Consider the following 27,253-nt stretch of genomic DNA (forward strand, 5'->3'; position numbering starts at 1 on the left):
TAGAATCTTGCAGTGGCAGTCCTGATGTTTCTAGACGTTTGATGGTTTCTGGAAGCCAGCAGAAGTTGCCCCTGATGTAGGTGATTGAGGAGACCACTTTGGAGTCACTAAAGGCAGTTTGTGATTCACAGATAGATACAGCATTTTCAGGATCAAAAGAATCTACCACAGTCTTTATAGCATCTAGATGCTCACTATAGAATTTAACTGCTTCTATCCATGTCCCCCACCTCGTTAACACTGGTTCCGGCGGCAGTGGTATCTTTGGCAATTGCTGTTTGTAAGATAGCACTCGTTGTGGAGCTTTTAGAAAAACCTTTTTTGTTGCTGAAATTAATCTATTCACTTGTGGAAACTTAGCTCTAATATCTTCGGCAACACGTTGCAGTCCATGAGCCATGCATGTAAAATGGAGCATATTGGGAAGAGATGGCTGGACCAAGTGAAAGAGGACATAGGAACAAGGAGTCAGCTGGGGTGTCGTCTTGAGAGAAGAGTGGTACATGGACAGACAGAAGTGGAGAGTGCTCGTAAACCACACCCGGGCAACTGGAGTGGAAAACTGATGATGATGATGATTAGGATAAAACACCTTCAAAGCAGTTGCAGCCTTAAGCATATATGCTGCAGCATCAGAATACATCACTAATACCTTTTCCTCTTTCATCTCAGTTAGCCACAGAGCTCTTAATCCATCATTCACAAATCTCACAATAGTTGCGTGATTTGTATAGTCTAGCTCTTTATAGTAGATCAAACATGGTTTTGAGGCGCTGTCAGGTTGTAGCTTCGCCACCACAAGATTTGCAATAAATCTACCCTTAGCATCTGTTGTTTCATCAACAGCAACCCATATGAAAGAATTTCCTATATGCTGTCTTATGTTGTGCATTACCTCGTCGTAACAGACTTGAAGATAATTCTTGCGTAGTGTTGATTGGTTAGGAACATGTTGCTTGCAGTATTTTTCCAGAAAAGATGTGAATTCAGGCACTTCAAGTTTATACCATGGAATATTGGCTGCAATCATTGCACTGCATAAGTCTTTATAAAAAGGGTTACTTGAAGGTGAAGGCTGCATCTGTGTTAAAAGGATTTGTTTCTTTTGTAGACCTAACTGTTGGTTTTTTCTATGCAGAGCACTTCGTGCATGTTGCTCAAGCTGGGATTTCATGGAACATGCGATATGTTTGTTGAATGCTTGGCAAATCACTACTTTGCCATCAGTTGCAAAGGACTCATCAACTGCAATGTATGATTTTAACTTTGAAGCCAGCGAGGACGCTACTGGTGCCATATTGACTCCAGAGGAAACTGATGTTCATGAACTATGTTCTTCAGCTGTTCAAAAGAAACTAAAACCTAACTGAGACATTTCAAAGGAAGACAGCTCTAACAACAGATTTGGAAATTCCTAAGTACATAACAGAGAGGTCAGAGAAATGCGCTTAGAAAAATATTCCTGGAAACTCCAACATGAAAGTGGCTAGTTGTAAAGCAATGAACTCTAAAACGGATGAAAGATTTAAGACTGGCACATGTAAAGTAACAGGTTTCCTGCAGCTAATTGGAACCTTTAGAATAACCTATTTCGCAACGGTCTCTACCTGCACCTATCATTATCTCAAATACCTGTCACTCATAATTACCTTAATCCCCCTGTTGAGAGAACAGACAATAGCCCCACATTAAGTGTGAAACTTCAATTCAGCAATTTATTATATATGAAAACAGGAAAACATTAAAATATGTAATTTTATGTAATATCACTAAGAATATGTAGAATACCCACAAATATAAAAAAAAAATATGTAAAATGAAATTCAGTAATAATAACCCTAATATAGCGTTTTTTTAACATATGACTTTTCCAAGCAATTAAATAGCAAGGAACAAAATATGTAATTACATAGAAATCCCAGCTCTAGTAATCACATTCTACTCTACTCCCTACTTGTCATTGTCCAGGTCTCAGCCTCACATAGGTCAATATGAGTGCATAAGACATTTTGAACATTATCTCTTTACACTTCCTTGGTATTTCCTTATTCCAGACAGTTTATTACACTCTGGTAGAAGTCAGGTGACAACACACTCCCCTGTCAGGCCTGTTTCATTTTTAAACCATTCTGTCTTTCCAAAACTGCTGACACAGTTTTTGTACATTGCTTGCACCATTTCTACAGTTTTTGTACCCAGTCTCTTTTTGACCATGGTTTCCCACACCTACTCCTTTGGAACACTATGGCATGTCTGTTAGATCTATGGATGTTGTGAGCAGATCCTTTCCATATTCTCAACTCTTTTCCATTAATTGGCTCATGCTGAAGATGGATCCACTGTAGATCTTCCACTTTTACTGCCATACTGTTCGTCTTGCAACTCTCCTTCTCATTCTCCCCTGCGTATCTGCAAAATACAGTATTTGGGTGCACACATATTTTTCACTTTCTTCATTACCGAAGAACTATCATATTTCTGATTATTGATCTCATCCTATTACATGCATATTTACTTCAACTCTGTTCTCTACTCTGTTACTGTAAAATAAGTTAAGACATGTTATTCCTTTCTTGGCTCAGTTTCACTTTAAAATAAGACCTCGGTAATATTGAATATCTACTCCCTCTCCTCTCCTTATCACGAAAATCTCCCTCATCACTGTGTCTGTAGTGTTTTCTTCTTCTTTCGAATAACCCATTTGGAGGGTACTATGAATCAACATTGGTTACTTTTCATTCATTGTGTTCGATTTCCTTTGCTTCCAAATTTCCTTCATCCTTCGAGAGTGTCGTTCCTTCTCTTTTTGAGTCCACTTTCTTCTAGTTGTTGGTTTCTTCCGCTCCTGAAACTGTGCCTTTTGAACTGCTTCTCTAAAAAGGGTTCTGTTTTTGATTGTATCTGTTTTAAGTCCAGCATTTTTCATTTCTTTCTCAATTTCAGTGAACCACGTGCGTATTCCGGTTTTTCCGTAAAATGTACGAATTTTGAGTGTGTTTTATGGTTGTACGGATGAACAGCGTTATTGTACGGATATTGAATATCCGCGCTTGCTTTCGCTTTCTCCGGTCAAATCGGATTTGTTTGACTTTCGATAGTAGCTGGTAATTTAAAGATAATAATTTCATAATGTTCCGTATTGAAATGCACCACAATTAAAATCAAGTATAAGTATAAGGAAAGTTGTGGACTGCAGAGGGGGGACACGGACGCAAACCCCAACATCCAATGTAGAGAAAAGTCACTCTGAAAATGAAGCTGTGATTATTGGTTTGGAAGCTGGAATTAAGGCGGGTGAGATCCAGAAAGCGGGGAAAAAACAAGAAGTAATAAATACACTACAGACACGCCTGCAAAATACGACGATTCATGACAACACAATATGTAAAACAGATTGCTTTAAATACTTACGAGAGTGGATAACGAATGCACAAAAGAAAAAACAGCTACAGGAACTAGAGCGCACAAAATGAAATGGATGTTTCACATGACAAAAAATGTATATAACAAAAAATCCTTATCCTGGAACAAAAAACTGGGACACTAGCAAACAGTAGTCAGACCTGAAAATTTATATGCAGCAGAAACACTTAAACTAACAAGAACTGGAGATCTCTAAAAACTAGAAAAGGTTGCAAAAAAAATTTTGAGAAAATACTGGGAGCTAAACTAAATAATAATGCAGAATACAGGTTAAGACCAAACAGAGAGCTATATTTGAAAATTGAACTGACGTAATGAGGAAAAGAAGACTACAAATTTTTTGCACAAGTTTACAGAATGGATGACAACAGACTAACCAAGCACATCTTCAACCTTCTGAACAGTTAAAAATCTAAACCCACATGCATACCTGCCAACTTTCAAAAATAAAAATCCAGAAGATCCTAAAGCTGAAAACTTTTAACAACACGCGTCACAAAGTCTTGAGACATAATGAAAAAGGACGGCAAGGGGGAAGATTATAAACAATACTAATACAAGTCAAATATATGTTATGTTCACCCCTGAAATTAAATACTTAAACAAAGATGCATGTTGATGAGTGCTCATCTGTTTCCACTTAACACTGGGAACACTTTCCGTGATCGTATAAAACAATGAAATTAAGTAGAATTTGCCTCCTAAAAGACTGATAATATCGTTTCTTAGTTGAAATCGTTACGAACACCACTAAAAATACTAAGTCGCCAATAAATTCGTCACACAATCCCACAAGTTTCAGAACTACTGCCAATGTTACTCACATCCACACACAAACAAAACCTTTCACAGCAGCTACGAAGCACGACGCAGTAACTAAATTTGTTAAATATAAATTCTCAGCCTGCTACTTTTCACAGATTTCTTTTCTTCAAAATCACAACCTGCTACTTGTTTGGAAACATTTCAGTGAATGAAGTAGCAGTTGAGGTTGAAGAGGTGACAAAAGCACGTTGATAATCATAATGTGATTATCAATAAATTTACCCGTCGAATTTCAAACATTGCATCTCGTATTACCAGCTACTTACAATTAAATTGAAATAATAAATAAGGTAGTTCAACCTATTCAGTACAAATAAATATAAAATGTAGTGTGTTGTTAGGGTTGCACAGCTGTGAGCTTGCATTCAGGAGATAATGGGTTTGATTCTCACTGTCGGCAGCCCTGAAGATGGTTTGCCACGGCTAGCTTCTTCCCACTCCTGGCCCTTTCCTCTCCCATCATCACTGTAAGACCTATCTGTTATAGAAGAAACAATAAAACTTTTGTATCCACCTAATCAATACATCAGGTGGATACAAAAGTTTTATTGTTTCTTCTTTAATAGACTTTCAATTCAGAGAAATGAGGATAGTCTCTTGCATGACCTATCTGTGTCGGTGTGACATGAACTAAGTTGTAAAACAAAATTCTTCAAGCAATCCATAAATGTATTGTGTATTACCTTCTTTGTCATCTGTTTCAAACTTCATTTTGGGATTGCTATAACTTATCTACGGTGTTAGTTTTATAGTGTTTTTTTTACATTTTTTATACAAGATGTGCCAAGTGTTTTGAGTGACACTATCACTGCTCACATCTGCTGATTTTATGATGCATACTAAAGGGTTCCTTGGATCTGTTTTGTTTTCTGTTGACACCCTGTATATTTGATTCTTTTCTTATTACTTCTTTGTCACCAGCTGGTTTGTTTATGGCTGCATTGTCTATTCGCTTTCTATCTTCGCTTTTATCATGTCCTTCGACCCTGGGTGGGAAAGTCCCTGCTGTCCCGTGTATTGTTTAACTTGTGCCGGACATATGTTCTTTCATTAGAAGTTATTATTTCCACCTGTCATTTTATTTGCTTTCAATTACACTGAATTCCATTTATTGAGCATGTAGCTATAACCGATACGGGCTCAGTGTGTTGGTGTATGATAATGCTTTGATTAATTTGAAGTTTTCACATCTTTTGTTCAATTCACACATGAATTATTTACTGAAACATAAATTGTCATAATTGAGAAATAATCTTAAGAGTAATTCTACTTAGCCTACTTTGTTGATACTCTGGTAGCCACCTGCTTTACTTTGGTTGCCACTTAATTAATTCCTCACAAAATAATCGGAGTTATAAAATAATATTCCTCCCTCTTCTACTGGAACAATTTTAAAACAAATTCTGTACAAAACATAAGTGGCATACTAACCACATTAATGTTTAATGTAATATGTATGCTGCTAGACTTGTATGTTACAGCCACTCAAAATGGCCTGACAAATCTTTCTTGAATTTCGTTTTAAGAAGAAAAGAGGTTTTGACGTAACTTTTACTTTTTACTTAACTGGAAGACGGATTAACTGACTTGGACACTGTTACAGATCGATTCACTTCTTCTGTTTTGGAGACGTTTGCACATGGATACTGTTGGGTGATCACTTCCTTCTTTATTGTTAATATTAGTCCTTTTATAAAAGAGTATTGTATCGAAAACTATTTTAGGTAGCAATTGATGCTTGACCACCAAATAGGACCCTTCTGTGTACAATGAATTCTTATTTGCCTTAGAATTTTTGGGGAAAATAAATTAAATTTCAGTAGAACCAATATGTTTATGATTTTCTATTCTTGGAAAGAAATTTGAAATTCAAATTACCTTTGGATATTTCATTCACGTCTTCGGTAGAATATATGTACAGTGTCTCCCACCCTAATGGAAAGTAGGAGAAACTAAATCAACACGGAAACTAGTACTATCACTAACAACACACGTTTTATCAAGCAGAAGATTAGTCCACTGCAGAGACTGAACAATTTTATGATATTTGTTCTCTCTTCTATGTGAAACCAGTTGAAACAGGCATGTAAAACTGTCTGGAGCTGGATTTGAGCCTCATAAGGGAAAAGAACAAGCATTAAGAGGTTATTCTACTAATATCATGCACAGTGTCTTAAAATAAGGGCAGATTTATTCAAATAAATATCAGGGGAAAATCAAACAACTTTGTGGGCTGGCGTAAGAGAATTAACAACACAACAGCAAGGAAAGCAAACAGGCCCTTTTTGTATCAAGTATCTCCAAAAACATCCGCAATCATAGAGCCAAAAGAAATATTTAGGTTCAAATTAATCAATTCAGTATTCCAGACAATTACTTTACCTTCATTTATTTTACTCCCAGTCAGTCCACTGGCCTTGACCCAATCTCGTAAAGTATTTCTTTCATATTCTCATTGGCTTCGCACTAAGCAAAACCAAAACATTTTTTTACCTCCATTATTAATAATAATTCACACCCGTGACAATCCCCAAGGAAGCCTCAAGGGCTAGATAATGGAAAACGCACGTGACGTAAGAGTAAGGGCATAAAGGTCGAGATAAGATGAGACATGCACTGAAGGGACAAAACATGAAAGGTGACACATGAATTAATGCCATAGTTACCTTGGATACAAAATAAAATACATTTAAAAGAGGAATATTCTTACGGAGCAGAGCATACAAACATAAAAAATTGCCAAGATTAGAGTTAATTGAAATCAAATCAAAGGATATATGTCCCGTTAGACTACCATTTACGCGTCCACACGTGCAGACACCTAAAATCATACTAGGAATAGTAACTTGGTGACACACCACAGCCCATCGATCACCAGTTATAATACAGGTTAGGTATATGCTCGTATTGGCTACTCAAAACAGTGATACAGATCACAACTTGTAAGAGGCCTTATTATGTACACATCTCACCTCACAACCAATAACTCGCTGTGCTAAACACATTCCCACGCTGTACAATTGATCCACATACGGACACTAGGTGCATGCAACAGACACGAAGCATTGAAACAAGACCTTAAGGCATAAGCTGTGAACAGTCTTCACACAGCATAAATTAAATGACAACTTCGAACCACACACAGCATTTACTCCACCACACATACAGTACAACAGGACGTGTACCAGCAATAATTCTCACAATTATGCAAAGAAAATTAAAAACTAGTGAAAACAAAATGAAAAGATATCAGGCTTGAGCCATAAGATGATGAACAACAGAGAAAATCATAAAACTCCAATAAATGTGTACGGCAAAGCATCTTGTCACCAAGTTAACACAAAAAATATATTCCAAAGGAATCTCCGAGAGGTAAGAAAATAACCTTTAAAACGATTGAAATATCATTTATAAGTAAGAAAGGCCATATTTATAGTATTCGCCTCCAATTTCAATCATAAACAAAATGCTGAGTCAAAACAAGGAGAATCAGGAATGTCAACGCAAGGCAGAAAAAAAATTTTCGTGACAAGACGTGACGTGGGCTGGTTAACGGTGAGCAGCGGAAAACCCGCCGCCTCGCGCGATTAAGTCTGCAACATGCAAGGCACCGGCGTGAGCAATACCTGAAGAGAGGGGGGATATATGGTTCAACCAGTACCTGCACCGCTTTCCACTAAACTTCTCCTAAGTAATAAAGTTAAAGAGGTGGGTAGTAATCAAAAACTTATATTGTTTATTCGAGGGAAAGCTGTACCAGGAGCTCCAAGTATCAGTTCTGCTCTGCGATAAGCTGTCGTCACAGTGAGGTGGATACTGGCGGAGAGCTGTGACGGGAGAGTACTGTTGAATGGTTTTGCATGACTATGGAGGTAGAAATGTAGGAGCTATTCAAAAGACAAATTCAAGGTACAGAATACAGTTTGTTTATTGGGTATCAGAGGGTACACAGTTCACGGCAGACACAAGTGCCGATATATCGGGAGTCAGTGCATTTGCTGACAGGATACGCAGAGCATTCTTCAATGTTGGATCTCCGAGCATTGATCTGTCTTTACATTTTATTCCGTGCATGGCCAAGAGAAGTTACTCGCAACATTATGTGGACCCAAACATACTCAAGAGCTGTGCTGCGTTTTTGTGCAGCCTGGGAAAGGTTTCTTGATGCAATGAACGATACCACCATGATAGATCCAGAGTGTTGTAATATCTGTCTTTTAGTAGTGTAGAATTTCGTATGTCTATTATTTCCAACTGCATTGACTGTGGGTGGTCATCAGAGGTAACTGAGGAAAGAGTGCTGAATAATCGTATTTCTTTTTCAGAAACATCGAGCTCTTGGAACCTCATTTCAAACAACTGGAGAAGCCTCATGATCTTCTTTAGATACTTGTCAAAAGAGGTCTTAGGAGGCATGTTTAAAGAGGCAGGACGGGTGAAAAACGTTGAATCTCTATTTCGAATCTGCCTCTCAAAAAAACGGAGCTTTTCTGTGAACGCTCTGAGTTTATCATACATATTGAAGATTAATAGATATTTTCCTTGCAATGGCGTATTCAGGTGGTTGAGCTGCATTGAATCTGCAAGAAACGCAAAGTCCTTACCCATGTTGGATCAAACATTGCTCTGCCTGTCCTTTCATTTCCAGGAAAAGAGCGATTTCTTCGCAAATGGCAAAAAGCATGTCAAGAACTTTTCCCCGACTTAGCTAGCGAACAGTGCTGTGGTAGGGGTATGTCACCGTAAGCTGCTTTGAGATCTTTTGAAAACACTTTGAACTGACGATTAACACCGCGTTGCTGTACAGAATTTACACACGCCACTTTAACTTCCATAAGACATTCTAATTCCACTGTTGCGGCATAAAGTGCCTCTTGATGAATAAAACAATGAAGTCACCACATCCCTCCGGAATTCACATTTAACTTTATTTTTTAACCGAGAGAGGAAACCGTACTCTCGCCCAACCATTTACGGCGCGCCGTCTGAAGCCAATGAATAAAGCTTTTCCCATGGTAAGTTCATGTCCACAGATTCACAACCTGCCTCAAATATATCTTGAACATTGGCACTGTAATCCAGTGGTACCACATCTAAGAGTTCCTCCATAACTTTCAGTCCCTTGTCCATACGGCGCACAAATATAGTTAGCTGACCGTAATCAGCTACATCCCTACTTTCATTAAGTGTGAGCGAAAAGGCCACCGTGTTTTGAATTCTACACTTGAGCTGTCTCTCCAAATCCCCTCCCATGGCACGAACGCAGCGAGACACTGTCTGTTTTGAGAGACATATTTAAATTTTTGCCTCTCCCCTGGAGTTCAACATTCTGCAATAACGAGCAAACACGATTTAACGATAGGCTCCACCGAGAACGGTTTCCCATTCATCGCAGTGATGTGAGCGACTTTTGTAACTTGCTCGAATTGCCTCATTGGTAGCTTCTTCAATATGATTCACCAGGGAAAGAACATACTGTATAAGTTTTCCTTTAATCTGTAATGTTTTATGTCGAATCTACAATGATATTTCTTCTTAAAAACGTACATCATTCTGTATGTCGGCTTTCAGTCTAGCTATGAGCTCCTGCCGTGCTTCGCCTTCCATCTGTTCATACAGAGCTGAATGAACTGTTGTGTAATGACGCTGTACGTTCCATTTTCTCATTGACTGTAGCACTTTTTGACATACCAAACACTGTGAGAGTCCATCCTTTTCGGTAAAGAGGAACTGTTCTTTCCATGAACTAGGCAACGGACCTCGCCGGCTTGACATACTGACAGAATATTATGTTATGTAGTGATGGGAAACAACACAACATCAAGACTGGCAGGAAGTGCATGGACTTGTGTGACTTTCTCCCAGTGATGTGTTGGCTATCACCCTCCGCCCCCAATCCCTCTCCAATTGTGCTCCGAGCAATACTGCTGCGTATTTGCATGTGTGCATACTCAAACTCATGGATTTGGAACAACCTGATGTATTGGGTCAAGTCAGAGTAGCATGCCCCTTCTTGAATCAAAAGCAGCCTTGATGTTACAATAACAGCTGATCGCAAACAATGCAAATCCAGTACACATACACAGGACATGAAAAAAGCCACTCTATTGGTTCAAATGTAACAAAATGCTATTAATGACGGAATTACGTAGGTGAGTAGAGATAACAGTTTCAAGGGTGAAATTGTGGATCAGTGGTTGGAAGTTGTTTTAAATGATCATGAGCTTATTTTGAGAAAACCATTTGTAATCAGGGCTGTAGACAAACTGTTCTAAGGCATAACTAATAATTACATATGTTTTTATATATGATTTTCGGGTCTTAAGATTTTTGTGTTTATGGAATAGTCTTATTGTTTATTTGGTTCAAAGGAACTCAGAAGACTATGACAGAGAATTTAAAGTAATCATTAGTAATTCATGGTTGGGTAAATACAATGTAAAGAACCATTCTTCTGATACTGTGTTTTGAAGGGAATTGATCTCATAGCATTTTAATAATTTTTCTAGGTATGTGGATTGGGTTTTTTCAACATATGCTGTAGAAAGAAATGAAGATGTGAGATTGCTTCTTATGAAAGCTGTATTAGAGACATTGAAACTGGATGAAGAAACACTGAAATTGAAAGAATTTTCATCTGTAAGTGAATTGAATACATATTTTAAATATTTTATCATTTAAAATGCTATACTTACAGCTTGTTATAAGGACTATTTTTTCTTATATTTTATACAGTGTGATTTTAGTTAATATCTTAATCTATAATGTGAATTAAATGAACAGGAAAACATTTTTCTCCTTTTTGAAAGAGAAAAGGAGATGCACAAAACTCCTTGAATTCAGCAATACCAAACCTCTTTCCAAAAAAATTTTATACTTATTCATAATTAAGTAATTTATTTTTATATTACATTTTTCCTTGGAGAAAAAATTTCTTTTTCAAATACAGTGGAACCTCGGATTGCGAATAACTTGGTCTACGAGTGTTTTGCAAGACAAGCAAATATTTTAAATTGTGACTTGATAAGCGAGTGAGGTTTCGCAATACGAGCGTCACGATTACGTAAGTTTCCACCTCCCCTGTGCCTTTGTTTTCCCCTCCCCCTGCCAATCCCTTTCCTGGGAAAGTGTGTGTAATCATTTCCCGCGCTGGACTTCAGTTGGCGTGCCTCGCTTGCATAGTCAACAACATATCAGATGTAAGGCTTTTCAGGCGTTTGCTCTATTAACCAGCATTAATTCCATTCGCATGTACGAGTGTACATGTTTTGTTTCTGTCATCTGTGATATAACTGTTCTGCAATGATGGGCCCTGTGGACGAAAAGAAGGCTTAAGAGGAATTCGGTCAGAAGGAGGAGATGATTACAGTGGATGAATCTGTTCAATGACAATGCAATGTCACATTGTCGTGAAATCCTCAAAAAGAGGCAAAAGCAACAGTCATTGGACAGGTTCCTCGTTAAAGTTGCACAGAAAGAAAACACTTCCAATGAGCCAACCGATAGTCGTGATTCATGCTACACAATAACTCTTCTCATGTCATCTCTTGTTTCCCTCACACCAACAACGATTCTATTGTAAGGTAAAGTGCAGTTTAATTGTTTTACGTTATATTTTGTTTTAGAAATGTTATACGAATAAATGTTTTTGTATTGTGGACGAATCATCCGAGTTTCAATAGTTTCTTATGGGAAAATTTGCTTTGATATACGAGCGATTTGGATTATGAGCATGTTGCTGGAACGAATTATGCTCGCAATCCAAGGTTCCACTGTACTTGTTTAGGTATACAATTGTTAATGCATGTTATGGCTAGTAAATAATCGTTATGATCAATAATAATGAAAGAGCCTGTTTTCATAAAAGTAACAGGTATAGAAATGGACCAGGTGTAGTTTACATCACTTTACACTCTTCCCAGAGATTTGTGATGTGATGCCTTATGAAAAATGGAGGTTTTAACCCATTCACGTACCATTTAACTGAACTTATTTGTGCCTTGGTGTACCATTTATTTTCATGACTTTACATGTTATCACCGACACTGAAAAAACATGCTTTACAGCAACACTATTTATTTCACCAGTTGCGATGTATGAATGATACTCTGGAGTATCAGTTACGTGCTTCCAGTTCCATTCCCTATTGTGTAAAATATGATTAGAAGCCGTTGGTGTGGCATCAGTTGTAGGGCTAAAATTCAGTGACTTACTCGACGGCAAAACAGCACTTTGTTCACCCCTATCAGCACTCACGTCACTGTCACACGAACTATTTTCACTATCTTCATTGCCACTAAATTCTTCGTTGCTTATTTCTATATCAATGTCACTCTCTTCTAAAAATTCCCTTATAATCGCTTTGTCACTCAACTTGGAGGCAGGCATGGTTTCGCTTACGATGAGGTTGCTAAGATACAGGTCATTCATTCCACAGAATAACTGCACAGGAGTGCTTATCGAATACATCAATGAAATAAAACAGTGTTTCAATCTGTCAAAAGGTTACCTTACTAATATCAAATCCTTTCACAAAGGAAATAGGCTAGGAGCGGGTCTGGAAATAAACACTATGCGCGGACAGAGAGATCCGTCTTTGTACCGGAGTGCGGTCGAGAGCCGGGACGGAGAAATCCGTCTTTGTACGGGAATGGGTTAATAGTTCATATGGCTATTGTTTACAGTAGTAACCGCACTAGACATTAATCTTAATTTATCAAAAGATTAACGAAACAGGAGTCACTGTTCTTTTCGTAAATTCCGCATGAAAATATATTCAGTCATCATCCTTTTACTGCTAAGCAATATGACAGTTGTAATTTATTGTTTCGGGGGAAAAACGTGTTTAAAATGTGCTTGCATACACAGTTCATTGCTGTGCATTCATTACGGTAGATAGAACTTGTGAGCTTATCTTGATATTGCTTCCATTTATTTGTAACAGATTACTCTCTAACTTCTTTCCTATAGATCATTCCATGTTAAGAAAACGGTAATACTCTTATGGACCACAAGGAGACAACCCCCTCCTTTCTCAGACACCCATAATATCTTGTGTTTGTGGAATATTATAACATACTTTATATTGACATGATATAGGCTTGTGGGCTTATGCCTTGTCAAGAAAATAAGGTGAAATTCTTTATATTTCGCGGAGAACTTTGCTTTGCGCCTTCAGAAGAAAATCTTGACTGTTCACGAGAAAGGCTTCTCAAAGAATGAGGTTTGAATTTAGACATTATAATAGAAGTTGAAGTGGTACGTTCATTCGCCACCAGATGGCTCATCAGACGCAGTACAGTGCTAGTGTTTGAAGCGGAAGCTGACGGAACCATCAGAATCGATCTGAGAGGGAGTCACATAATATAACAGGTGTAGGCATAGGAAAGTATGACATTGACACAAGCTTGCAATAAAACATCTGGCGATGAGGTGCGTACAAATTTGGAAAACACCTAAACGAAATAACACTAGTGAAGGGACAGGGAAGGCGAACTACCTACATAAACCCATAACATTATGAGCCCGGACGTTTCAAGATGGCGTCCCTACCCTATGCCGGCGTAATTTAGACTCTCAGAAAAAAAATCACATTTGTCATTTTTCGCATTATAAATTAACAAATTTATATACGTATTGTACGAGTGGGCTATCCCATGAAATCAAATAAAAAATACTTACCTTCAGCATTGGAAAGAAACTTAGGCTGCAATATTAGTCCATTCTGATATCCTTGTTCACGCACTTGAATTTCTATTTCACTAGAAAAGTTCGATAGTTTTTATTAATGGTTATGAATTTCATGTTTTTGGTCCGTATTGAACTGAGAATAATATATAAGTAATAATAATAACAACGTAAACGTTTCCACCTTTTCAATACTAAAATATATTCACAAAATTATAAATTACACGGTACTAGTTTCGACCCATCTAGGGGTCATCATCAGCCGTATTGGAGCAAAGATCACTTTTGGCGAAATCCTAAGAAAATGTTATTTTTAAAGAATAACAAGTGAAATGAGATGTTATTATGGTAATAGTTAATATTACAAGGAATATACATACTAAGAGGTTTTTAACAAAGAATAAAGTATAAATGGGGTGTTGTAAAAATTATAATCATGGAAATCGGTAAGTTCTTGTATTGAAATGACATATATAAAATTATATATGGCTTAGGAAGAGGGCTTAAGGTGGGGCTGAAGGGTGCGGGAGAAAGTGTAATTGTCTTGGAAAAGTACCTTTGATTAAATTTAGGATTGAGTTTAGGTTGGCTGCATTATTGTTTCTGAGGAAAGTGATAAATAGATCGAAGAGTATGTTGGGTTTCTCTGAGATTTCATTGAGATTGTGATTGGCATTAAAGTATTGGTCTAGGTGTATGTAGTAATTTTCCATTATGTTGAGTAAAGGGCCCTTGTTTGCTAATACGAGGATGTCCATGTCTTGTTCAATATTGGTGAAATTATGGTTATAATCTTGCATGTGTTGGCCGATGGCTGAAAACCTGTTGTATTTTATTGCGTTAGTGTGCTCGTGGTATCTGATAATGAAGTTTCTCCCGGTTTGCCCGATGTAGGTTTTTTTACAGGTGGTACATTTGATCCTATAAACTCCTGATTTTAAAAAACTGCTGGTCTTGTTGATGTGTGAAGTATTGTATAAAACGTTCATGTTCTTATTGTTGGTTTTGAAGGCTATTTTAACGCCTTGTTTCTTAAAGATGTTGGTTAACTTGTAGATATCATTGTTGAACGTGAAGGTGGAAAATGTTAGAGGTTTGGTTATTTCTTTTTTGAGGGTAGTTTTTGGGCGATGTTTGTGTTTGTTGATTATCCTTTCTACAAAATAGAGAAATTCACCGTCAATACAAGGTTTCATCTTTTGCATAATGAGAAAGGGGAAGTGTTCTTTGTGTGCAGTCAAACAGGTGGTATAGTGATCATTGTGAGCCACAGACTTCACAAACACAGTCGCTGGATACCTGATGAAAACCTTTCTTATTACAAATATGGTGATGAAAGCTGTGAATTGCTCCTCTCGTATAGAGGTGATATAGCTCAAAATTGGCTGATTTCCGTTCATCGTTGTTCATGGCAGAAGTATTAAAGAATTCTGGGTCTGTTTTGGCAGTTTTCAGGAGTCGTTCGTCTAGGAACCTTTCGGTAGCTGGGGTTGGTGTCGGATTATAAGTTGTCATCGAGTCTTGTATGAAGGGAGATGTTCCTACTTAGTGGTATACAAGTTGGTTTGGTGGAAACTTTGAGATGCGGAGTGCTCTTTTTATGTATCTGGCTGTAGTTCTGTCCAAAATACATACAGTAGAACCTCGATAATTCGAAATCGGTTAATTCAAAATCCCGCCTAATTCGAAGAAGCTCTTGTTCCCGGAAACATGAAATACAGTTTTGCATGTTATTTCGATTGTTTAATTCGAAATACAGATAATTCGTAATTCGAAGTACAATGTCGTCCCCATTACCGAAATTTAGACTTTTAATTCGAAACTGCCTTTACATTTTAAAACAATAGTATGTTACAGAGTAATTTCAACTCAAAATTTATCCGCGTGATAATAGAATGCGTGTTCCGGAACGTGGAGGTGTAGCTTTCCGCACTTACACTCATTTCGGTGGGTCTACAGTGCGCTTCATGATTGCTAAGCTGAATTAAATCGGAATTCTTTTGTGTTCAACTTTTTAAGGAACGCCGTAATATCACGTAACAGGCAGTGTGCGGAAAAACAGAATCCACGAACACTGGCGATGCCGACAGTTGATGAAAAAACGCGGCTCATGTGATAAATTCGTAGGCGCCGAACAATTTTGTCATTGCCGATTAAACTGCATTTCTTTATTTTAACGCGAGCCCAAATGGTCTTATGGTTTTAAAGGAGAAAATGCCAGCCGGGGAATCGTTCACAGGTGGGGGATGGGAGTCATTGTATAGTGCGTTACAATGCACATGGATATATCATAGAAAAGATCCACCTGATCTATACTAATTTATTATAATAATATATAATATATATAATACATATATATATATATTATAATTATATATAATATATAATATATAATTATATATAATAAATTAGTATTGATTAGGTGGATCTTTTCTTTTCTATGATATATGGTAATAATCAATACGGAACATAATGAAATTAATTAATCAAGACAAAATGCACACGGAAGCGAGAAACTTTATCCCCTCGTCATAGGAAGGTTCGATAAGCCGCAGTGTTTTAAGGGCGTCGGGCAATTTCCATGCCAGTACAAAGCATCTAAAAATGCAAACGGTACAGAAATCCAAAAAATAATGCATTTGCACAGGGGAACCAGCATAATTCATCCTCGTCTTTGAATTGTGTGATTTTTTTTTCTTTCGTTGCGTGAGGTTATGCTTTTCAGTGATTATTTGAACATAGTAAATGCACCATGTTGGATACATTTCTGAAATAGTTTTTTCCCTGGCATCTGAAAGATTTAAACTGTGAATTGAGGTGACTGCATGTATTAATGGGTCTTAGAATACTTTGTGATGCGGCAAGTGTTTACATTTCTGAAGTACGAGAGAAGTACCATGGCAGGAAATCGTACAAGGATAAAGTCATACGAAAGTTCGATGTTAAGGGCATCGGGTAATTTCTGCGTAAATACAAGGCATATCATTTAACTGAACTTATTTATGCCTTGGTGTTCCATTTATTTTCATTACTTTACATGATATTATCACCGACACTGAAAAAGCATGCTTTGAGAGCAAATATCCAAACTACTGTCAGATGTACTTTGTGAAGTAGATGGTAGATCATAAAACAGTCATCTGCGTGCAGCGCCACCTTGCACCGGTGGCATTCAAATGAAGATTCCTTCCTCAGATCCCGTGTCACACAGATTTTGCATCTCCGTTGATGGGATACCCTTCTTTGTTGTTGGGGGTATTTTGGTTGGAAAGTGTCCCCAGTGCCTCCCCTGAAGTCTCAGTGGTGTATCTCCAGGGCTTGGACATCCTCGTTTTGGATAGTCACGCAAGGTCACACTTGCCAACAGCTGTTCGGCCAAGTTGATCCGGAAGCTGGTGAAGCCTGCAGGAATTCAGAGGGGCCATGTCTAGCATGTAGAAGTATATCATTTTGTATCCTTTTACATACTTTCTCATCAAGGGGAGTGATGCGAGTCTCTGGTCATGGGAATCAACATCACCCATTCCATAGTTGTAGTCAACAATGAGATTGGGTCTGAACTTCTTCTTGCCATCATACTTTACCACTTCAAAGTAATCTGGCCTTCATTTCATCCACAGATACAGGAAACCAGTGATCCTTTTCATATGACATTACCCTATTTATATCCTCGCAAGCATTTGTTTCTTTGGTTAGATGTTCCCAAACGTCTGCTGTTAGAAATTTGTTCACAACTTGCAGTTCGTTCGGGCATTGTCCTAGGTGCCTTTGAACAACACTTATTTATTTCACCAGTTTTGATGCATGAATGATACTCCGGAGTATTACTTACGTACTCCTAGTTCCAATCCCTATCGTGTAAAATATGATTAGAAGCTGTTGGTGTGGCATCAGATGTAGGCCTAAAATTCATTTACACATTTGACGGCAAAACAGCATTTCGTTCACCCCTACCAGTGCTCACGTCAATGTCACACACACTACATTCACTACTTTCACTTCCACTGAATTCTTCATCACTTATTTCTATATCAATGTCGCTCTCTTCTAAAAATTCCGGTATAATCGCTTCGTCACTCAACTTGGAGGCAGCCATGATTTTGCTTACAGTGAGGTTGCTAAGATACAGATAATTTTTTCCACAGAATAACTGCACAGAAGTGTTTATCAAATACATCAATGAAATAAAACGGTGCTTCCATCTGTCAAGAGGTTATCTTACTAATAGCAAATCCTTTCATAAAGGAAACCGGCTTGGAGCGGGTCCGAAAATAAACACTACGCGCGGACGGAGAGATCCATCTTTGTACTGGAGTGCAGTCAAGAACCAGGACGGAGAGATCTGTCAAAGTACGTCAAGTGGTTAAACATCATGGGGCTCAGGGGGTCGCCTTGTTCTATGCCATTCATTTGTATGATGTCTTTTGACTGAAGACCATTCACTGATGTTTACTACATTCTCTTTTATGATGTTGATTTTTAACTGGAAGGAATGGTCTTCATGTCCTAAAGCAGTTTGAAAATGTAACATTCAAGAAATGCTCTAAACATTTGCACAAAAACTTCACTCATATTCTAACAGTTCATCCTCCAACCATCCTCTTTCGGGTTCTTGGATTCCTTGTCTCATCTTACCTGTGTTTATAGGAGAAAGTTCCTGGTTTTTTCAATTTCCCATGTTATAGTCTGTTTTTATGTAAAACTCATACTCTGCTACTAAATTGCCCTATGTTTCTGCTGTCAGTAAGTTGAGCTTACAACCAGATTGTATTTTTATATCACAAGGTATTCATATAGCTTAAGACATTTCAGAAGCAACTTTTTTGAGAAATACTAATAAGCATAATTCATAATTTAAACTCCAAACCATTAAAAGAAGGAGTGAGAAGCATGTAGGACTTACAGATCTTGCCAGTCCCTCCAAGAGTTTGGAGAATAAGACCAAAATTGAGGATTTCATTCAGATGAGATTGAATCGGTATCCCATACTTGGGATAGAATGGAAGAAATGGTTTACTCATCTGCCGTAGAGTCTGCAAAGTTGTTGCCAACTGCAAAACAATCTTGGTTATTGCACACCATACTGCTGCTCATTGAAGGGAGGAGAACTCAAAAGAAAAATGTCATCCAAACTGCTCTATAAGAACAAAAGTACAAGGTCCTGTGTCGGGAGATACAGCAAAATTGCAGGACACGTTTGTCACAGTTCCTAAACTGTATGTGTGTGTGATGATATAGAGCAACATCAAAACTCGAACCAAACAAGAGAACTATTCAAGAAAGTCTCCAGCATCGGTCGGAAGTTTAAACCCCGCACTTGCATGGTAGATGATGAAAATGGCATCGTCATTGGAGACGAAAGCAGCCATTCACTGGAAACAATATTGTGAATAGTTATATAGAGAAGATTATAACAATATCTCAGGTGGAAGACCAGTAGAGTACCTTGAAATGGAACCTGTTATTTAAAGAACAGCAAAGCCCTGGGTATTTATAATATCACAGAAGATGTGATTAAATAGTGTAATGGAATATGGAGTAATGGAGAATGTCCAAAAGATGGGACAACAACTGTTTTTATTTGGTTACACAAGAAAAATCTCAGTCATAAACTACTGTAACTATCATATCACACTATGTCCCTGATACCACATGCCTGGAAAATCCTATTCTTTTTCTTCTCCTCCTTCATCCTTTCCCTTTTCCAGATTCTCTCTGGGTAGGGTAGTGTACCAAAGCCCTCCACCTTACTCGATCTTTCCACCATTCCTTTTCTAGTACTTTATTACTATCAACTCTATTTGCAATACAGTCCATAACAGAGCTCTTCCATCTCATTCTAGGCTGTCCCCTAGGCCTCTTTGCAGTCTCTGTATCTATGAATGTTCTCTCTCTCTCCTGGCATTCTCATTGTGTCTCCAAACCATTTTAGCTTTGCCATATCTCTTCTCGAAGTTTACACACTCCCACGCTTCTTATTTTCTCATTTTGTATTCTATCCCCTCTTGTCCTTCCCTGTATGCTCCTCAAGAACCTCATTTCAGCTGCTTGTATCTTACTTTGGTTCTGCTCAGTCAACGTCCAGGGTGCTGAAGCATAGGTCAGTATAGGTTTATAATAGGACGAGTATAAAACCTTCCTGCACTTCATTGGCACATCTTTGATCCATACGTCTCTCACACACGGGTAGAAACTTGCAGACTGCTGTATTCTTAAATCAATTTCTCCAACCAAATTTCCATCTTGGGACATCATGCTGCCCAAATATTTAAAATTTTTCAGTACTTTAAGAGGTTCATTTCCCATTGTTATCACTCCCATAGATTTTCCGTTACCTCTCGTCATGATCAAATTCTTCCTTTTCGTAGTACTAATCTTCATTCTAAAATTTCTTATCTCCTCGTTCCATAAATCAACTTGGGTCTGTACTTCCTCTTCATTATCTCCCCAAACTACAATGTCATCAGCAAAGAGCATAGACTTTACTTGCTCGCCCATCATCCTCTCCTTGATATTATGTAGAATTCTATCCATGATGATAATAAAGAGTAAGGGAGGCAATACACTTCCCTGTCTTAAGCCTGTCTCGACTCTGAAGCATTCCGTTTGACCCACTTTGGTCCTAACACAGCTTGTTGGGGGTCTTGCCTAACATCTCTTCTTTTACTCCGTGAACGAAGCATCTTTATTGTTTGTGTTCATTTGTTTATATATTGTCTCCCGTTAGTAAGGTATTGCTACATAAAGGTGTGTTCCATTAACCTCGCTCTCCCATCACGATCACGAATCACGACATTTTTTGGTGCCGAAAACGCAGGAAGTCAGGATATTCACGCCACGAAACACTTAAGTTTACAAGTTAAAATTTGATGTTTGGTCTGTATTGAAATGTACATCAGTTTAAAATATTACCAATATTTATTAAAATCAACCTATTCAATACACCTGAATTGGCACATCTTTGATCCATACGTCTCTCACACACGGGTAGAAACTTGCAGACTGCTGTATTCTTAAATCAATTTCTCCAACCAAATTTCCATCTTGGGAAATCCTATTACACTAAAATTTGAAGGGAGATGTTTCGCCCTTTATAAGGGCATCATCAGCCTTTTTACACTCATACTTCAAAGATTCAGGATCCTGATTGTCATAGTACAAAGTATAAAAATGAGAATATAAGATTGGAAATGAGTATTATACAATGTGAGAAATTGTTATGAGTTCTTAAATAATAATTTACAATTGAACATTTAAAATGTTTGTGAAGAAAAGGTTGAAGTTGGTGTGACATTACACTAGTAATTTTAAAATATTTTATAAAAAATAGACGAACTAGGCCTTATCCACATAATAACAAGAAGGTCTATGGCTAAAGTCGCCGTATCAAAGTTCAAGTGAAATTCGGCTGAAAGCAACTTGATTTACATGTTGAAGAGGAGGTTAATGGACCTTAGTAGCCAATTAAGATGACACTGAAACTTTCTTGTTGAAAACTTGTGATATTAAACTGTAGTATGGCGCTATATAGATGATAAAGTTGGATCCATTAATCCATTAATCTCGTTATTTACGAAATTTTGTAGTGATCAAGTCAATACGGCTCAAATACCGGTCACTATGGTCAAGATTATTAATAGTGATTATGCTAGCCAGGCTAGAAAAATGATAAATAAATTCAAGAATACCAAAGTTAAAATTCTTAGCATTTCAAAAGACCTGAACTTTCTCAAGAAATGTATTAAAAGTAATGTCACACCTAAACATTTGAATTCAGTACAAAAGAAGTGTAGATTGCAGCATCACGAAATGAGAACACAGCGGAAAGTTAATCAATTGTGGATTAAAGATGAAATTAGGTTTTTACATCTTAAAAAACGAAGATGAACAACACACTTTATGAATTACACTTACTCATCACTAGTCAGATTTCGGTTTTGGAGTGGGAAGAGGTGCAATTTAATATTAACATCTCATTATTTTCAATACTAAAGAAAAAACAAGAAGTTTTGGTCAGAAAATACCAAAAGCTCATTGATGACAAGCGCATCACAAGAGAGAAAATGCGAAACAATATCACACACACACACATACATTTTATCCGCCACTTAAAAACCTAACCAATGTTGATTTCAACGAAGATGAGGTTGAGATCTTAAGTAAAGGTCCTTACCATAACTGGCCACACACGAGTAAGACCATTCAAAACAGGGAATTAGTGAAACTAACAGCGGAATCTGAAGTAGCAATTGCAGAGGTCCTTATAGACGAACAAGAGAATATGAGGTTCGAAACCAAAAAGAAAATTTGTAAAATAATAAAACACAAGACTAACGCAGATGTCAAAATAAATAATAATCTCTGAATGATCAACAAGAAGATCAAAGATAAGAACATAATCGTTACGAAGGCTGATAAGGGTAATACTATAGTTTTGTTGAATAAAGAAGATTACGTTAGTAAAACGAATGATTTTTTGAAGGGAGATGAGTTTCGTCAGATAAAGAAGGCCCCCACTAACAATATGCAAAAGACATTTAAGCAAATTTTAACTAACTTCCTGATGGATTCAAAAGAAGCAAAACGCTTGGTAAATATGAACCCTGGATTACCTAAATTGAGGGCAATGCCTTAGGTGCACAAAGAAGGCATGCCTATTAGACCGGTCGTAAACTTCAGAAACAGTCCCACATATAAAACGGCCAAATTTATACACACGTTTTTAAAGAAATATTGTAGATTTAATGTAGACAGCAGCTTTCACAATACCACAGATTTTTGTGATGGGACAAAAACTGTCATTTTATCGCAACATAATACCATCCACAGCTTTGATGTTAAAGATATGTACTTGAACATCCTGATTATGGAGACTATTAACATTATTAAAGATAACTTGAATACACACAGCCCTTTGAGTAAAATAGAGATAGACGAATTCATCAACTTATTAACGTTCACACTAGAAAACAACGTTTTTACTTTTAATAACAACGTGTATAAACTAGTTAATGGGTTGGCCATGGGATCACCAGCATCTGGCATCCTTGCGGATATATATATGGACCACGCGGAATCTAATAAAATAGTCGGTAAAATAAGAGGATTAGATTTATGGTTGAGGTTTGTCGATGACATTTGTTATCATTAACGAACAGACCTCAAACCAAACGAGTTGTTAGACCAGTTAAACAACTTAGATAAACACATAACGTTTACAATTGAATCGGAAGATAATAAAAGTTTAAACTACCTAGACGTAACAGTATCCAGAGAAAATATAAACCTTGTTTGTCATGTATTCAGAAAGCCTACACATACAGATATTGTTATCAGGAAAGACTCAAACCACCCGGGAGAACACAAGAAAGCGGCATTTTATAGCCTGATTAATAGAGCATTAAGAACACCACTAGATAGAAGTGAATTTAATAAAGAGATAAACATTATCCAAGATATTGCCAGAAGAAACGGTTACCCTACGAGCTATGTCAACAGGATAAAGAGTAAGGTCATGAATAGACCTAACACTCTACTTGTTAATAGGAAAGAAAAGAAGAAATTTGCAACATTCACTTATATTAACAAACAATCATATGGCTTGGTTAAACTCTTTAGGAAACACAACATCCACGTATCCTTTAGGACTGATAATAATAATAATAATAATAATAATAATAATAATATTTTTTTGTTCAATTCGAATAGCGTAAACACCAGTAGCATTTTCAGTACGTCAGGAGTATATAAATTGTCTTGCGAAGACTGCGAAAAAAGTATATAGGACAGTCGGGGAGGAGTGTGTCGGTACGGTATAAAGAGCATGTGAATGCACGAAGACATTCTAGATACTACTCTGCTATGTGCGAACACATGCACGAAAATAATCATCACTTCACTAATATTGAATGGGACATGGTTCTATTACACCCGCTAAACAAAGGTAAAAGAATGAATACCATTGAAAAGTTAGAAATTTACGTTACAAAAAAATTTGATAATGAAAATAGCCTTAACGAGCACATGGCAGATGATAACCAGTTGTTCAAATTGGTGGCGCAATACGGGAGAGCAAAAGAGAAGGAAGAAAAGCGAGTAAGAAGGGAAGTATGACATTAGCACACAGGGGCAGTACTCTCCCCTCCTCCGTCCATTCACTGCGCCTCCCACTGCAACTCCGCAATCTGTCGCCGAACAACCTCAGCCGCTTTTATATATCCTTAATAGTTGTGACAGCCTCACGTACTTCTTGTATCATTATATTGGTAAGTTTTAATAATTTTACGCGTTTACTCTCATTTTGTTTGTTATAGTCTTCCGATTACAGTTTCTGTTTTACTTCTCCCTCTTACAGATCATTTTAAGCTCACATCACCTGGCTGCATAAGAAGCCCATTATCGGATGGTTTCGACATGATAATAAGTTTTTGCACTATTCTTTTATTCTCAACTGCAATTGAATTTTAGAAGAAGTTATCGGATCTTCAAGTACATAGTGATCTAACGCCACAACAAGAACATAGTTCTCAATATTTTAATGCATACAGACTTTATTCTATTGTGTTTTTTTGACTGGATGGAATTTAATTTCCATGCATCCACACTTTGATTTTGAAAATGTTAAATTGTATAGGCAATAGTTTTGGATTTCTTAATGCCCCCCCCCCCCCCCCTTTTTATTAGGTCTTTTTTGTGTACAGGAATTTTAATTTTAATTTGACTAGCTGATGAAGGGAATGTATGTAGATTCCCAAAACATGTACTAGACTTATGTAAATAAATATAAATAATTAATATTTAGTATTGACTAGGCAGACCATCCACCTACATATTTGTTGTGATCAAGTCAATACAGATCAAATACCGGCCACTATGGTCAAGATTATTAATAGACGTTCAGATATGCGAAGAGTATATAGAAAGTGCCAAGCGTGCAATCCGCAAAGTTAATAAACTCTTAGCAGCAAATAACTCCACTGATACACGGACTTTAGGTCCACAGTCAGCTTCATTCAGAGCCACGCCTGAAGTTAAATTGCCGACTATCCGATTAGAACCGTTTACTGGCGACATCGAAGCATGGCCACGTTTCTGGGAACAATTCCACTCTTCCTTGGACAAAAACCAGGCAGTAACTGCTATCAACAAACACGTCTTTCTACGGGGATACATGGATGGCAAACCGAAATGTTTAATTGATGGAATATCCGTCACAGTGGAAACATATGAACAAACTAAAGGAATTCTTCAGTCACGTTACGGAGACAAAAACTGAATAATTCAGTCTCACTTAGGTTATCTCGAACACTTCCAGCTTGCAGCAATTTCAGACAACCCTGATGTTCTCAATTCCACATTTATGGAATGTCACCGAAGAGTTCAAGCCCTCGCCTCGCTAGGAGAAAACGTGTACACATATGGAAGAATGTTAGCTCCGAAAATCCTCCGTGCCTTCCCCAACGATCTTTGTCGATGTTGGCTTCTTCACGCCAAAAGATCAGAATTCGAAGAGAGCAATATTTCACGACTAATGGAATTTCTTAATGACGAGGTTCAGAGTTCCTTGACCACTCAAAAGATACGAGGGGATGTTTCTGTAACTACTGTTTGCGTACCGACAGCAGCCAATTTCAATATAAACGCCAGAGCAAGTAAGTCCAAATCTAACAACAAACGACCACCACATTCATACTGCGTGTTATGTGAGAATAGTGGCCACTGGGGACAAGACTGTAAGAGAATGACAAACTTGGAGAGAATTAAGAAACTGAAGGCTACGAACAGATGTTTTCTATGCCTAAATCGAGGACATAATGCATGACAGTGCGTTAAACGAGACAAGGCAAAGTGCACCAAATGTAAGAAACAACACCATGTTTCCATCTGTGACGTCGGAGAAACTCTGCCTACTTCCGTGGGTAAAATTAACGTCTACACTCCAAACTTCACATTTCTTCAGACTGCACGAGTATGGATAACGGGACCAACTGGGAAAAGTAAACTTACTCGATGCATTCTAGGCGCCGGAAGCCAGTCGAGTTTCATCGACACATCCTTGGTTGATTTACTCCAGCTTGAGGTTACTGACGAAAGAAATCTTGTAGTGACTTCATCGAGACATCTTCTTGCATCACAAGTTCCAGACGACAGATCAAATTTGATATTACAGGATTTTCTACTAACGCCAACCTCAAACTCTCGGCCTTTGAAAGCAATAATACGTATTCACGTCACCCAACAGTACCACACAACATGAATGGACTGGCATCAGTAGGTAAATTGAGACTAGCCAACCTGAAGGATGATTCCTGTGAGCTTCCCATCGAAATTCTCATCGGCGCAGACCATTATTGGAAGGTCGTGAAGATAGACCAACCAATTTGAATAACGTCATCTTTAGTCCTCCTCCCAACGATATTTGGATGGGTCCTCAGTGGGAATAGATCAGACACTACAGTCAATCAAATTACAGTCAGACCAACCAATTTGAGTAACGTCATCTTTAGTCCTCCTCCCAACGATATTTGGATGGGTCCTCAGTGGGAATAGATGAGAGACTACAGTCAATCAAATTACAGTCCAGCACATCTCCCTCTCCAATGAAATAACAACCAATAAGATTTCTCATGTACCAGATGATACTCTACGAACATTCTGGGAACTGGAAGCCATTGGTATCACAGAAAATCAAGAACGTGTATTGACAACTAAAGACAATACCATTCTTCAAGAATTTCATGAATCTTATAGGATTGAAGATGGCAGAAGAGTTGTAAAACTTCCCAGAAGGAAAGACGTTCTACTCTCTAACAATCTATCCATCGCAGAGAGACGCTTCTATAGCCTGGAGAAGAAGATGCAGACAAATGAAGAATTTAAGATTATTTATCACCAATTGATGCTTAATTACATTTCGAAAGCACAAGTAGAAATTGTTCCTGCCGACGACACAAGCAAAGAGATATTTAATTTACCCCGTCACACGGTTAAGAAAGATAAGAAAGGTAGCACTAAATTCAGAATCATTTTTGACTCTTCCTCACATGAAAAGGGTTATCCATCCCTCAATGATGCCTTAGAAATGGGACCAAACCTGCAACCTGAGATACTTGCCACTTTGCTGTGTTTTCGGTCGCATGCTAAAGCAGTCATTTGCGATGGATGTCAGGCATTCCTACAATTGAATCTTCACGACGATGACAGAAATTTTACTAGATTTCTTTGGTACCGGGTGGAGCTGAATAACGAAGGGGACTATGTCACGAAGGACGACATCGTTACATACCGGTTTGCACGCCTTCCCTTTGGACTAACTAGT

The 27,253-nt window shown here is 37.7% G+C and overlaps 1 protein-coding gene across 1 annotated transcript in view; it reads left to right on the forward strand.

The window, feature by feature from the left end:
• Positions 1-27,253, forward strand: part of nonC (serine/threonine-protein kinase Smg1) — a 794,437-nt gene that overhangs the window by 34,967 nt on the left and 732,217 nt on the right. The window contains 1 exon segment of the mRNA XM_068225601.1: positions 10,758-10,887. Within this exon segment, the coding sequence (XP_068081702.1) occupies positions 10,758-10,887 (130 nt within the window).

The sequence above is a fragment of the Anabrus simplex genome, chromosome 1 (genome assembly GCF_040414725.1).
Source record: "Anabrus simplex isolate iqAnaSimp1 chromosome 1, ASM4041472v1, whole genome shotgun sequence".
Classification (NCBI taxonomy): Eukaryota; Metazoa; Arthropoda; class Insecta; order Orthoptera; family Tettigoniidae; genus Anabrus; species Anabrus simplex.